We start from the raw sequence: 14,889 nt of genomic DNA, 5'->3' as shown, positions 1-14,889 counted from the left end.
TTCAGGTTTTCCCAGAAGTTTTGAACTTATTAAAAATAAGAATTTTCATTTTGAATAGTCTTTTTTATTTGACTTAAGGTATTGTTTCACTTCAGTTTCCCCCCCCAAAAATCCTGACGCAAGCAATCCACGTCAAAACAAAACTAACATTTTCATTTCATTTTGAAATGTTGATTCAAAAAATAAAATAAAAAATCATCTCAAATTTGCCTGCAGGAAGGCACACACCTTTCACTGGAATTTTCCCACAAAGCTTTCCGTTTCAATTACACATTGTTCAGCAGCAGGAAAGCTTTCCACACTAAACCTTTCAACCAGATCTAAGAACAAAGTTAAAACGTTAAGTGGCATGTGGTACCACTGGGTGGGTCCATTTTCTGCCGCTGTTATTGCTGAGGGGGTCCATTTTCTGTAAGGTTAGGATGGGTCACTGGGCAGCAGGGAGTTGGTTTACAGGCTGCCCAGGATCTGCCAAATAAGAGAAGGCTGGGAATATTGGCATGTTTAAAATGAAGGGTTTGATGGTGGAGATCCACACACATTTCAGGAACTCCTTGCGACTGCTGCTGCCATTTTCCGCCAGGCCCTGCTGTAATCGGTCATGATGAAAGTATCACCAGACAAAAACAGGAACCCAGCGACCACAGTAATCAAACGACCGTGCGCTGAGTAAGACACCAGCCACTTCCCCCTTAGTCCTTCCCGAGGGAAGTGAGTTAGCGTAGATAAGAGGAAACCTTGCAGCGAAAGAACTAGTTAGAGAGTCTGTTTCATTGCAAACGCCTACAGGAGAAACCCGGACCCGGTGCTGCCTAGGAATACAAAGGAAGGATTTTCCTGGAGAGAGACTCACCTGGAATCGACGTCCCACCAGGCTGCGGGGAGAGGCAGAGCAATGAGGCTTTTCCCCATTCTGGGTTGGATGCTTTTCCCAGGTAAGGCAGCAGTGAGCTGCGTATGCACCCGCAGGAACAGCCGGCGTTGTGGCTCCTGGGGCCCGTCGCGCACCCACACGTGTGTGTGTGGGGTCGGGGGGCGGCTGCTGAGGAGGGATTCCAGGAACTGTCCCTGGGCCTGCAGGAGCCGCAGTGCGCCGCTCCCGGAGACTGGGATTTTGTGCCTTTGCCAAAGTACCTGCCTCTCGGGCGGGGCGTGTGTCATTTGAACGGCTCCTCGCGGTTGGTGCCGCTCCCGATCAATAGGAGCTTTTTTTGCGGAGATCCCCTGTTGGCAAAGCTACCGCAAGTTGGTGCTTTACATGTGTAAGTTACCAAAAACTCCCCAGCCCAGAAGGGGACAACGGGACTGTCCCAGTCTCTCTCTCTCTCTGTGCCCACGAAGTCTGTGTAAGGTTACACTTGCTCCCACATTTTCCCCGTGATGCTCTGTCGGGGGGTTACGGGGTGTCCAGACTTACAGCAGCCCCTGTGACGGGGCCAACACGTTTCTGAGCGCCAGCCACTCTCTGCGCTTCCTGGCAGGGCGGATACGTCTCCCTGCCCCCGGCTCAGGGATTAGGGGAGGGGAAACTCCCCCGGGGCGGGTGTCTCTCCCCCGGAGTTAGGGATGACGGAGCCAGTACAAAGGAAGGGGACCGGGGATCGCGCAGACCCAGTTTCCCCTCATGGACTCTGAGCGGAGCGGGGTGTTAACGGCAACCTGCCCCTTTCTGGGGGGCTGGGGGTGGAGTCCTTGTCTGGGGGGGCTACAGCCCGGCAGGCCATGGGGTGCGGCCCTCCCTCTCCCTGCGTGGCCAGGCTCGGGTCACACGGGTCGGGGCTCGCAACATTCCCCGGGGCGCTGGGGGCATTTTGTGTGTCTTCCGACGGAAACGACGCCCCGGGTCTCGTCCCTGTCTCCCGCAGGCTGCTGGGCGGTGACGGGCCCCGGGGCAGTGCGCGGGCCCCAGGGCGGGTCGGTCGCTGTGCGGTGCCGGTACCGGGGCGGCTTTGAGGAGAATCCGAAGTTCTGGTGCCAGGAAGCAGGAGTTTTGGAAGGAGGAAGTTGGCGCTGTTCCAACGGGCATCACATCGTGGAGACCAATGGGTCGGAGGCCGAGGTGAGGCGGGGCAGAGTCTCCATCCGGGACAATCACACCGAGCTCGCCTTCACAGTGACCGTGGAGAACCTGACCCGGGCAGACGCCGGCACGTACCACTGCGGGGTCGGGAAGGCTGGGCTTGACCCCAGGGCCGCTGTGGAACTCACCGTCTCCCCAGGTAAATCCCGGCGCCGCCCTTCAAGGCGAGGCGGGAGCGCGGGGCCCGCAGCCAGGCAGGCCGGTGTCCGGCGCTCCGGACACACGAAGCCTTTGGGCTCTGCGGGGCCGCAGCACGAGGCGGGGGTGGGGGGACACCGGGGTGTCCGTCAAGGCGCTGCTCCGGAGAGTCGATTTTAGATCCGTGCCAGTTTCCTAGGGCCCCGCCCTGCGCTCGCCCCAGGGAACACGGTGAGCGCCCCTCACCGAGGCCAGCCGGCAGCGCCTGTAAATAACATGGCAGGGCAGTTTCTTCCTGCCCTGGCTCGTGTCCCGCCCCGCGTGGGGAGGGGCGTTTGCACGCGGGAAGGGGCTCTGCTTTCACCCTGGGCCATTCTCATCCTAGTTTGTGCGTGTCCAGCCCTCGTCTGGACCCTGCTGACTCGTGTTTGCTCACTGACCTCCCAGTTACTCGCTCGGCTTTAAGGGTCGGAGGGCCTTGATGGTGGGGCTGTTAGTGCCCTGTGGGACTCCTCCTGAACTGGGAGAGGACAGGAGCTGGCTGCAGTGGGGTCTGGGTATCACTGTGGCTGACAGGAATGGGGAAGTTCCAAGTAAATAAAAGACTAGCAGTGTCAACCTGTGGAACTCCTTGACACATGATATGGTGAAGGTCAACACTATAACAGGGTTAAAAAAATAATTAGATACGTTCATGGAGAACAGGTCCATCAATGGCTATTAGCCAGGATGGGCATGGATACAACCCCATGCTCTGGATGTTCCTAGCCTCTACTTGCCAGAAGCTGGGAATGGGTGACAGGGGATGGATCACTTGTTGATGACCTGTTCTGTTCATTCCCTCTGAAGCACCAGACATTGGTCACTGTCAGAAGACAGGATACTGGGCTAGATGGACCATTGATCTGACCCCTATGGCCATTCTTATGCTCTTAGGAGAGGGCTGGTGTTTTGTGGGACCAGCCCCCCAGCTTTATGCTCTACCCCACTGGTTAAGGGGAAATATAAATATTGGCCCTGCCCTTTAGTTCCCCTCCACCACCCCAAATACACAAATCTCACCTTCATAAAGAATTCCCATTAGTGGAATCTAATTCCAGACATGATATCTTCATGGATTGACTTGTGATCTTTGATACTCTCAGGTCGCACCCCCTCAGTGCAGACAGTGCGCCCAGAAATGAGCGTAGCAAGGTGGCATTGTTTCCCTACTGTGGCAGGGAAATCAGTAACCAGTGTCTCTTCCAGGCAGAAGGACTCTGCCCTGATTCAGCATCTGGACGCAGAGACTCCTCACTGCACTTAAACCAGATAAAGGGCATGCGCGAAAAACAGAGACAGTTTACACATTTGCTAAAAAGCTGTCAATTCTGGCAGCTTTCGCCATCTGAAGCCCTGTTCCCCAGCTTCTTTCATCTTGCAGCCGCGGCTGTGGGGTACCAGCCAGAGAGAGAGGGGCAAAGAGAACAGCGAGGGTGGGTGTACTCTGTTGCTGTAATGTTAGTTCAGCAAAGCATGGTCTGGCCAGAAGTGAAGAATCTGTGACTAATATCTGTGCTCAACCTCTGGGTGGCACACCCCAGGGGGAGGGGGGCAAAGATGGCTTTAAGTTGCCCTGGCATCTTTCCAGTTCTGAGCTGTCACATGAACTAGGTAGAGGAGTGGCTGCTGTAATTTCCCACAACCTGTCCCCATGGGCTCCCATGTACTACTCTGCATCCCCCAGCAGCAGAGAGTTTCTATGGCCCTAAGTGACAGAGAGAGACATGCCCCCTTTCCTCCCCCACCTCCAGCCTGGCATTCCCCATGCCAATGTTTTCAGTGGTGGGAGGCAGCATAGGGCCACTTGTTGCAGCCTGATGCAGTTCTTATGCTGGGGCAATTCTGCCCTGGTGACTGCAGGGCTTTCATGGCTCCTCCACCCCATCGGAGCAGCCTGCGGGGGCCTCAGCAGAGTGGAGAATCCCTCCCCTGTGTCTCTTGAAACCTAAACCTCTTTTTAGGAACAAGAATGTTTAGTGCCATTGAGAAAACGGCATTTCGTCCCATGGAATCTGATTTACTGAGTCTGTTTTTATCCACAGCTAATTCTTCCCCACCCTCAACAGAAAGGTCATCATCAGCGACAGTGCAACCAACTGCTTCTTCCCCCTCAATATCTACTTCCCTCGGGACAAATGCTGAGAAAGGGAAATCCAGCTTCTCCATTAACCATGACACCGCTCCCTCGGAGTGAGTATCAATGCTCCAGCCAGGGTCGCTTTTATGGGTGCGTCCACACTGCAGCTGGGTGCGAGGTCCCAGCCTGGGTACCCAGACTTGCGATAGTGGGGCTTGCGATAATGTGCTGAAAATAGCTGTGCGGACTTTGGAGCCTGGGCTCTCACACTCACACCTACCCCTAGGCATGATGACAGCCCAAACCACAAAGTCTAGGCAACAGCTACTTTTAGCACACTAGGGTGAGCTCCCACTACACCAGGAGGCCTGCGCTGGCCGTAAGGATCCCTCCCAGCTGCAGAGTAAACATACCCTATGGGCTGCCAGCCTCACTGGAATCAGTGCAACGTCAGGGGGTATATAAAACGCAATAGTGAACTGTGAAGGAAGGCAAGGGGGTATATACCCCCTGACGTCGCACTGATTCCTTGCTCCTGTGCTTAAAATTATGCACGTTCTTAGCTCTATCAGGTCACGTTTGATTACAGCCCTCCCCCATTAAACCACTAAGACGCGCCCGTGCCTGCTGAGAAAGCCATGTGGTCATACTGCTGTAACCGTCCCCCTTCCTCATTCATTTCCCTCCTGACAGCTAGTTTCTCCCACTTCCCGCACCAGATCTGAGAGTCTGCCCCTGCAAGCACTAGGCACATGAGCCATCTGAGTCACATGACTAGTCCCACGGACATCTACATCCTGGTCCATACCATCTATTCCTGACAAGGAGAGTCCGCAAAGGGTGCAGCCGAGTCAGCGCTGAACAAGCTCCAACTGTAGACAAACTACAAGATCTAGAGCCAAAATATTTCAAAATAAGAAATTTTAAAATCGAATGAACTTTTCCCCGTATATTTTGTTCACTTTTTGAGCTCTGTGCATCTTCCAGAATGAAAGCCGACTGGTCAGTTTCACTTTTGCGTCTAATTAGTTCCACTCCAGCCCATGTACTGACTAGCATAATCCTGCCAGGTTTGGGTTGCCAGATGCCAGCGCTGCAAGTGGCATCCTTACTTATTTACACTGGAATTTAAAACAAGGCATGGAAACATCTCTGTTGGTCTAAGGTTTTTGTAAATGTTTTGACAACATCTAAATTTGGGGCCAAATTTGAGCTGACACTGTTCCTTTCAACAAAATAAGATTTCTATCTGCTAAAATTAAAAGTGGATTAAAACTACAGAATCCCGGGCACCAGGAAAAAATCTAAAAGGAAACCAAAATGTCTAAGGCCCTTATCCTGCAAACGCTTCCACGTGCTTGCTTAACTTTAAGCATGTTTAGAACGTTAAGTATTTGCTTAAAATGTTTGTAGGACTGGAGCTGATAATACCAAAGAATTAACAAAAAAGTCACCACAAGTTAGTTTTAAAGCACATATTTATCAGCTATACTAGAGAGGCTGTTGGTCATTTCTGCTCATCTCAAAGACAAGACTAAAAAAAGGGACAAATGAAGTTAGTTAAGTAACTGGCTATGCATATTCTCATGCAGGGTGAGATAGTGTTCAGATAAAATCCTATGCATGATAAATGAGCCGGGGGGGGGGGGGGCAGGCGTGGAAATCACCAGATTAATGCAGCTGTGGACATCCTTAAACTTGCCCCACCCAGCATCAGCTACACATTTGTGTCAACTGCGCAGGAGGAGTTGGCTGGGTGTGACCAACTCACCTAAGGGAATCCAGACAAAGTTTCACCCTCAAAAGTTTCTGTGACCCTGGCAGACAACAAGGGGGGGGGGGGCGGTAATATTATCTACGAATAAAGGTGCTGATACAGCTAGAGCAGGTTTAAAATAAAAGTGACATTTATTTCCTCCCATGCACCAGGCCCTGGCCTGTGTCTCGCTCCCCCACATGCACAAGGCACAGACCATGCCTGCTACATCAGACTCTTCCTACAGACTGCACGAGCTTCCTGGCTACTCACATTTGTATTTGATACAGGTGCCATTTTAGAGGTGATCTGAGTTAGATTTAGCCCGGACTAGGATATTAATCTGCTGGATCCCATGGGCCTGGTGCACAACAAACAGTTGCTCCTGGCTGAATTAGCAGTTGAAGGAGAAAGTGTGAAAACAGACATTCTCTCTTTTTCCAGCAGGTCCCAAGACTCAGACATCCTCTTCTACATCCTGATACCATGCGTCCTGCTGGTTCTCATTTTGTTGCTGCTCGCTGCTGTGATGTTGGTAAGACTGTCCAAGAGGAGGAAAAAAGGTAAGTGAAATCCTGCACATGTCCTCAAATGAGTCATGTTTCTGATCCTCGCTGCTTCTCTCCTTCCCTCCCTCTTCCCCAAATGGGAAAGTCCAGAACTCCACAAAGCACAGGGGCTGGAAATAGGGGCACTGCCGCACCCCGTGGCTTGAAGTGGTTTCCATCATATACAGGGTTTACAGTTTGGTTCAGTGGCTCTCAGCACCCACGATACGCATTGTTCCAGCGCCCCTGCCACCAAGTGACTTCTGTGCTTATTGCACCCTGCTGAGCTCGACAGAGCATGTCTGAAATGCACGAGAGACCCATGTGCAACATTGTCCAAAACTGCAAATAACTCTGGTTATGGTGTTTGTTCTACATCTCTGTTGGAGCTGGGCAAAGTTTTACCACCAAAATTATTTTTCAGTGAAAAATACAGACTCAGCAACACCAAAACGTTTTGCCAAGTCCTGTCGAATTGTTTCAGGGGGGAAAAAAAACAATCCTACACATCCAAAATACCTGATCTATTTCATATTAAAATGTCAAAAGTAAATATTTGGGTTTTTCAATTTGAAACAAATTCTTGTTGAAAATGATCACAACTGAAGAGAAACATTTCAATTTTATCTAAACAAAACGTTTCACTTAACCTGGGGGAAAAAAAGTGATTTCAATGTTTTGAAGTTGCCAGCTCCCCTCTATCCGTTATTTGCCCAGCTCTAAACTGCGCGCACACACACACACACACACACACACACACACACACACACACACACACACACACACACACACACACACACACACACACACACACACACACACACACACACACACACACACACACCCTCATGCTATGTAGCTGCTTACTCCATCACTGAAATCAGTGGGACTACCTGTGGAGTAAAGGTGCTACCCTAAGTAAGGGTATCAGAGTCTGACCCGAAACACCAAGGTCTCCTTCCTTTTCACTCACTGTGTCACTACATGGCTTGAGAGCTCAGGTGAGCTCTGATCAGTCCAGGATCTGGCGGTGTGTGGATAGCGATGGATCATTTCAGGGTCAGTCAGTTCCACAGGATCAGCTGATACTAAAAACATTACAGCACTCTACGCCGATTGCCTCAGACAATGGAGCGCAGCTGTTGTAAGCTGTGGCTTTTTGGACCATTCCTGCAGAAGAGACCATTTTCATGTGGGAGCTTTTGCGAGCACCGAAGGAGCTTTTCAACTTTGGTTGTATTGAGTGGATGGATTTATGCTGACGTGCCCCTGTTTGGTTTGGTTCAGCAGGCCAGGTCTGCACTGAGTCTAAAGAGAAGCTGGAGTTTGGTTCAGAGGGCTGTATTGTGCAGGTGATGGAAAGCGGTCACTGACTGGTGCAGTTGGCCGGATCTCAGTTAGCACCTAGAGAATAGACCCATTTCCTTTTGGATCAGTGGCAGGGCAGCAGGAAGGTAACCTAGACTCAATGGCTGGATTTACTGGGGCACTGCAGTTTTGATACATTTCTGGTCTTCTGAGCTCAGTGTGTGTGTCCCCTGAAAAACAGTTACAGGTCAGCCCTGCAACTTAGAACGGCAAAGCTGTGAGAGCCGCAGTTACCCCCTTACCTGTTGCTGTAACTTGGCTCTAATTCGATCTCTTTTCTGTCTCATCCAGCTCTTTCAGGAGCATCTGTGCAGAGGGACAAGAAAATCAACCTGTCAAATTTGGTAAGGCAAATCATAATATGTCCTGGTAACATCACCTCTTAAATTCTGTCCTAGGGAGGTGTAATATCACAGTTGCGGGGGAGGGGAGTGTGACGGGTTGGGTCACAGAGACCTCCTTGGGGCTGCTACCTGATATGCTGAGACTACCTCTGAGCCTGTTTTCCCTGCCAGCTTGGGACTTCAGCACCCTGTCTTGTTGAGCCAGATACACTAGCCTGCTGTAAACACGGACCCAGGTCTGAACCACGTCCTCCAAAAGCTGCAGACTTAACTGAAAACAGCTTAAGAAGTGCTCCTGACTCCAGCACCCAGACACCCAGTTCCCAATGGGGTCCAAACCCCAAATAAATCTGTTTTACTCTGTATAAACCTTAGTCAGACTAGCAACCTAGGGCCTCGGATAGCCAAAGTGCAGTTGGGTTTCAGTTCCCTGTTCTGCCCCTTGCTTCCTTTTCCTGTTTATATAGCTCAGCTGCAGGGCAGGGCTCCCTGAGTGCACCCAGGATGCTTTGGCTGAAAGGGGTAATGCACCCATCCATAGACACTTTAGGGATGTCAGAGATAAGTCCTCAACACAGCCCAGACAAGTCACTTGGTTAAAGGGACCTGCTGAAATTCATGAAGCCAGGATCTGCTCAGCCACAGCTACTTGGGCTCCTATTCTAGCTTCTTCCCTCTGATCAATGAGGTTTTTATTTCAGGGTTCAGAAGAGGTTTCTTATGCCACGGTGACGATTTCCACCCCCGACCAGCAGCCCATCTATGCCAACGTGGAGCAGCGCCCCAAGAAAACACGCCCAGCCAAGCCCCCTGAGGAAACCCTGTACAGCGCTGTGAAGAAGCCAACCAAACACTAACCCTGGATAGGAGGCCGAGTGGTGATTGGGGGGCTGCATGGTCCTTATCCAAGCTGCTTGATCCCTACCTGGCAACATGTGAAGCAACAGGGTTTAGAAGCCAATCTGACCTGTACAAACTCCGCCAGCTGTTGTAGGCAGAGGACTTACGGACACACTCAGCCTGGACCTGGAGTCTGTTGGTTTGTCTGATGGACAGGTGGCCTGATGGAACTAAACAGTTGCTGTTATCTTGTGAGGAGTGAGTTCAAAGAGCCAGTGGCTGGGCTTACAGACAATGAAACTCCCCAGGATTTGGTCAGCAGGACACGAGAGAAACGTTGTATCTGTGTTTGAATATCATACATCTGGTGCAAAAAGGGAGCTTAGCGGGACCATGAAGCAAACCTGCCTGCAAGAGGAGTTTCCTCCATATCAGGAGAGAGGGTAGTTCCCCCTGTCACCACCTCTGACAGCAAGTTAAACCGGAAACAGACCCAGGCATCCGAGAGATAGATGGAAAGATAATTTACATGCTCACAGGTGTCCTGGTGATTAAATCTATCAAGCTCTGGAATCAAATCAGGTCAAGCATCTACATCCCAGCCTGTTTTCAAACAGAAACTTAAAACCCCTGGAACTGAATTTTGAACTGGTTGGACACAGGGCAGTCATCCTCTACAGAGAGGAGAAGTGCATGGGGAGGAACCTGGGCCTCGGAGTTGTCTCTATGCGTTATTGGGGGGATGGTCTTATTAAGGTTGCCTCCCCAACACTTCCCATTATAAAACCCCATTTTGGTTGCTTATAACTTTGCCAAACTTGAATTTTAAATTTTCTTAGCCAGGTGTCTCCCTCAGAATTATTTTTGTTGTTGTTGTTGTTTTTTAAGCTTCAACCAAACAGTTCAGATATTCCTGAGAACAAGGCTAGGGATAAATATGCTGTCTTGCAATGTTAATAAAAATTCTCTCTCTTTTCTTTGAGAAGCTGTAGTGCCCACACACTTTGCAGCCAGGACTTGAAATCTGGCAGACCGTGGCCCGTGTCTCAGGGACATACCTTTTGCTGTGAAAATCCAGTCAAATTTGGCCAATTTATAAGCCTTTGAAAAATCCGTGTTTGTACATGCTCAGTAAAAACTTCTTCCAATTGCACAGACCACCTTAATTTCAGCATCCCCTAACTTTTCATTGCTTGATTTTGCAACCTTAATATTATTTTAATGTCGTTTTTTTGCATGCAATATGTTATGCAAGGAGGGCCTTCTAACCACCGTCTTTGCCTCACCCTGCAGTATGGATTGATGGCGTGAAAGTTTTATTTATTTTTCTAGCATGAACTACCCTAGATTTAAGCCTCTTTCTTCTTGCAAAGGGAATTTGTGACCATCCAGAAACAATGGATTATTATAAATTATGTCTCACTGGCATCAATCATTTATACTGCATGACTAGCGTTAATCAGGCTTCCTACAGAAAGCCCAATGAGGGTGAGAGGGTCAAAAAGCAACTAAACATTGCCGCACTTGTTAATAAACATCTGGAGCCAGCCATGAATTTCATGCATTGCTGTGAACCGTGGGAAACAAAGGCTCCTGGAAACAGAAAGCATAATAAAAAAAGAAGATCTGGCTTGCGTTGGAGGTGCTGAGCTAAGGTGTATAAGATCTAGATTAAATTCCCATGTCCACCACAGACTTCCTCTGTAACTATGGGAAAATCACTTATCTCTGGGTGTCAGTTCCTCATCTACAAAACAGAAGTACTGCTACTTCCCAAAGATTTTGTGAGAGTAAATTAATGAATGTCTGAAACGCTCACTTACTATAAGGAGTGGGGTTGTAACAGTGTCAGCACCCATCTCTTGCGAGCGCCCCCTTCTGGGCAACGTATGCCTGTAATTACTCAGTTTTTTCACAGGGCAGCACCCACCTCTTCTCACAGGCACCCACTTTTTAGTTAGGTGTGAGCCCTGCTTTTCTTTGGGTTCTTACACCAGGGTAGCACCCGCCTCTCACGAGTGTCCCCCGGCCACTGGTTGTATCAGCGACTCAGCCCTCCAGCCAAGTCACACATACCATCCCCCCTTCCGGGGTATACAGTCTCTCTTTCTCACGGTCCTGGTAGGGGGCCCAAGCACCAAGGCTTCCTCCCCAGGGACACCTTCTTCTTTTACAGCCCAACAGGGGCCCATCTCAGCACCCATAGTTGGTGTCCTTACAGCAACCCTTGCTTGGGCTCAGTCTTCAACCAAACCAGCACGGTACCCTCGCCTGGTCTGGCTAAGTTCTGGGCTCAGTCCCCTGAGCTCAGCCTGTCCACAGTCCTGCTGCTCTTCCAGCAACCCAGACCTACATCCTCAAGCTCTAGGCAACACACTGCTCTCCTGCTGCTGCTTCCTTTTTTATGGCCCTTCTAGCCCCTGATTGGTTCCTCCAGCAGCCCCTCTGATTGGCTGCTTCTCTGCAGCCACTCTAGGCCACCTGGCGGACTTCTCTGCTTTTTGGAGGGGGCAGGGCAAAGCAGGGCCAGGAGGTCTTCAGCAGGGGGCCTCTAGAGCTAGTCCACCCCATCACAGAGGTCAATAAAAGTATCTAGATAGATAATTTGCATGCCACGAGGGATTAAATTAGTTTCTTAAACTAAGAACCCCTCAGCACTGTTAAAAATAACATCTCAAGTGCATGGATCATGTGACAGTCAGCAATGCTGATCTCTTGATATAACTGATTTTAAAAAAAGCATACAAGGTCTCTGTTAAGGTTTTGCGTTAGGCTGCAAGTTTGATAAAGTTTGGTACATGTCACGTCTTTGGTACCTGTTGGACTTGGAAGTGAAAGCCTTATGGAGTGTCGACGTGCATTATTGAGAGTGTTCTAGGCAATGTGAAAGTGGAAAGGAATGCAAAAGACATCTTTTTATTTCCATGCTCTAAAGGGGGAGGAGGGGAGGTGTCCTGATGCAATATTACCTGCCACTAAATATAGTTTTTCTTTGCTAATTATTTCTAGTACAGCAGCACTCAGAAGCCCAAATCAAGATCAGGGCCCGGTTGCACTGAAAGTTGTACAAATACAAAATATGAGCTTGTCCCTTCTCCAAAGTGCTTACAATTCAACTATGGGCAGGATGTGATAGGTGGATGTAGGGCAAAGCAGTGCTGGTCACAGACTAGACATTTTTCCCCATGAAAAATTTCAAACATAGACTTTGTTTGAACTTCTCCAAATTTCCCACAGGAAGCTTCAAACTGATTCAAAACAAGAATTTTCATTTTCAAATCAACAGTTTGTTCAACTAAAAGTGTCATTTGTTTGGTTTTTCTGAAAAAAAATCTAATTAAAAGGACATTTTAAGCAAAAGCAAAATTAAAATTTCTCTTTTCCTTTGAAATGTCCATTCAAAGTAAAAAATTTCATTTTGAATTTTACTGAAGAAACTGAAATCTTTCATTGGACTTTTCCTGTTACAAAACAGGATGTTAACATAACCCGCAGCCATCTTGTACACTTAGCCACTATAAGCTGGAAGCAAGGACACCACGTAGTCAGGAATAGTTTGACCTGGGTACAACCAAAGCAGACAAAATAGCCCCACAGCTTCAGTGTTTGTCTGTGAGGGTGAGAAAGTGACAGGGTCATGGGAATGAAAGGGAGTGTGAAGAACTGATCTTGGCTCTGGGTGTCTGTGATTATAAGTTTTGTTTTTTGCTGAGAGCGGCTTTACGGATAAGTAGAAATTATGAGGGATTTTTTTTTGTTGTGTTTTTTTAAACTGTTGCTAGAGAAATGGTCAGCCTATTAGAGATGTTCTGAGTTATTTGCCTTAAGTAAGGTATAAAAAGATTAGCAAATCTTCCCCATGGCTAGGAGGAAGGCTGGCCGCTGGAGACCTGCTACTGGACACCACCTCAGACTTTGGGTAACTATATCTGGGGTGCTCGCAACTATTGCTATTTTGTGTGTGTGCTGTAGACTCAATAAAAATAAGGCTTTGGGGATGAAAGCACTCGTTTGTACCAATCATTTATCAGACGGAGGAGCTGTATCCCCATTGATTGATTTCCTGCCAAGTGGATGTTTTCCCCCACAAGAGGCATAGTGCTTATGTCAATGTAGTTAGTGTGATGCCGTATCTGTGTAGACACTGCGTTACTTACATTGGCTGTCAGCTCTGAATGGGGTTACAGCTTAAGCCCTTCCCGCACCCCCAGCGCTGACAACCTGAGCAGTCCACCAGGCTCATAGCTGTGAGCCCCTGCTCTGGCCCTGACAGCCGGGGAGGCAGCTGTGAGCCCTGTACCTACAACTGAGGCTGTCAGCCTCAGGGCTGCAGGGCTCCAGCTGTCAGTGTCCCACAATGCCCCATTTCAGCCAGTGGAAAGCGCTCCTGGTGACGATGTGCTTGCACCAATGGAAGGAGCACGTGTGGACATGAACCATCGCTTTAATTACTACAGTGCTGTATGTCAACTTAACTCAAGTTGACTGAATTTTGTAGTCGAGACAAGCCCTCAGTCAGAGTTACTGCCCTCCCAGCCTTTCCCAAGAGAAGTGAGGCAGCTGAGACACTGAGAACCCTTACAACAAAGGAAGTGGTTAGGCAGCCACAAAGTTTCATTGCAAAGTCCTACTGAAGAAAAAGGGGCCCAGTTCTTTCTAGTAATACAAATAAAGATTTTCCTGCAGAGAGACTCACCTGGAGTTGACGTCCCGCCACCCTGCAGCGAGAGGCAGAACAATGAGAATTCTCCAAATTCTGGGTTGGATGTTTTTCCCAGGTAAGGCAGCAATGAGCTGCGTATGCACCAGCAGAAACCACCAGCGTTGTTCCTCCTCGGGCCCGTCGCACACGCACGTGTGTGTTATCGGAGAGCGGCTGCTGAGAATGGAAGAGGAATTCCAGGAATGGTCCTTGAGGCTTCCAATAAACCTGCAGGAGCCCCAATGCACTGCTCCTGGAGACTTGGATTTTGTACCTGCTTCTCCGGTGGGCCATGTATCATCTGAACTGCTCCTTACAGTTTATGCAGGAACTAAAGCTGCTCATTCACTAGGAGTTTTTTCCAGAGTACACCTATTGGTAAATTTACTGCAGGTTGGGCCTTCACATTTGTAAGTCACCAAAACATCCTAACCCCGCAGGGGAGAACAGGAGGGTCCTAAAGTCTCTGTTTGGCAATGAAGAGTTTGCCCACAGATGTCTTCCTGCAATGCTCTATTTTTGTCAGCAGGAGTCTGGGGGCATCCAGAAAGGGCAGCAGCCTGCAGGCCCCTTTTTCCCCCTTTTTTTTTTTAGCTCTAAGCGCCAGTTGCCAGGAGACTGGGATGTTCTCTCAGTGCAGAGCAGATACTTCTCTCTGGCTCAGTAATTAGGAGTTGGGGGAACTCCACTAGTGTCTCTCTCCCCTTAAGCTAGAGATGATGGATCTGCCATCAACCAGCATGAAAAAACAGGGACAGGGATCCCACTTACCCAGTTTCACATCATGGAATCAGAGAGGAGGGGAAGAGTAATGGATGTCTGCCCTTGACTGTGTGGGCAAGACCACAGGGTCGGCGGACGAGGTGAAGCAGGGCAGAGTCTCCAACAGAGACAATCACACCCCACCACTCATTCCCTGTGACTACGAAGAACCTGACACTGGGAGACATGGGGACCTACTGGTGATGGGGCCTACCCTCTACTCCAGGTTCCA

General features: G+C 49.3%; 1 protein-coding gene across 2 annotated transcripts; it reads left to right on the top strand.

Moving 5' to 3' along the window:
• Nucleotides 1-735: 735 nt before the first annotated feature.
• LOC141998641 (CMRF35-like molecule 1) lies at nucleotides 736-13,185 on the top strand. Of its 2 annotated transcripts, none has more exons than XM_074971497.1 (6): nucleotides 736-935; nucleotides 1,866-2,219; nucleotides 4,303-4,450; nucleotides 6,541-6,656; nucleotides 8,301-8,353; nucleotides 9,055-13,185. In XM_074971497.1, exons 1-6 carry the CDS (start codon nucleotides 896-898, stop codon nucleotides 9,208-9,210), a joined length of 867 nt encoding a protein of 288 aa, XP_074827598.1. In that variant the 5' UTR covers nucleotides 736-895; the 3' UTR covers nucleotides 9,211-13,185. The 2 variants fall into 2 exon arrangements, with proteins under 2 accessions (XP_074827598.1, XP_074827597.1); XM_074971496.1 differs by having other exon boundaries at nucleotides 6,538-6,656.
• The last annotated feature ends 1,704 nt before the right edge of the window (nucleotides 13,186-14,889 follow it).

Source organism: Natator depressus, chromosome 14 (genome assembly GCF_965152275.1).
Source record: "Natator depressus isolate rNatDep1 chromosome 14, rNatDep2.hap1, whole genome shotgun sequence".
Classification (NCBI taxonomy): domain Eukaryota; kingdom Metazoa; phylum Chordata; order Testudines; family Cheloniidae; genus Natator; species Natator depressus.
This window is presented reverse-complemented; position numbering and strand designations above follow the sequence as displayed.

Bases quoted from the DNA above. Each gene is read 5' to 3' on its own strand.
- LOC141998641 (XM_074971496.1), top strand. From the start codon at position 896: ATGAGGCTTTTCCCCATTCTGGGTTGGATGCTTTTCCCAG. The intron at 6,657-8,300 runs GTAAGTGAAATC...TGTCTCATCCAG, and splicing joins GTCCAAGAGGAGGAAAAAAG to CTCTTTCAGGAGCATCTGTG. The intron at 8,354-9,054 runs GTAAGGCAAATC...TTTTTATTTCAG, and splicing joins AAATCAACCTGTCAAATTTG to GGTTCAGAAGAGGTTTCTTA.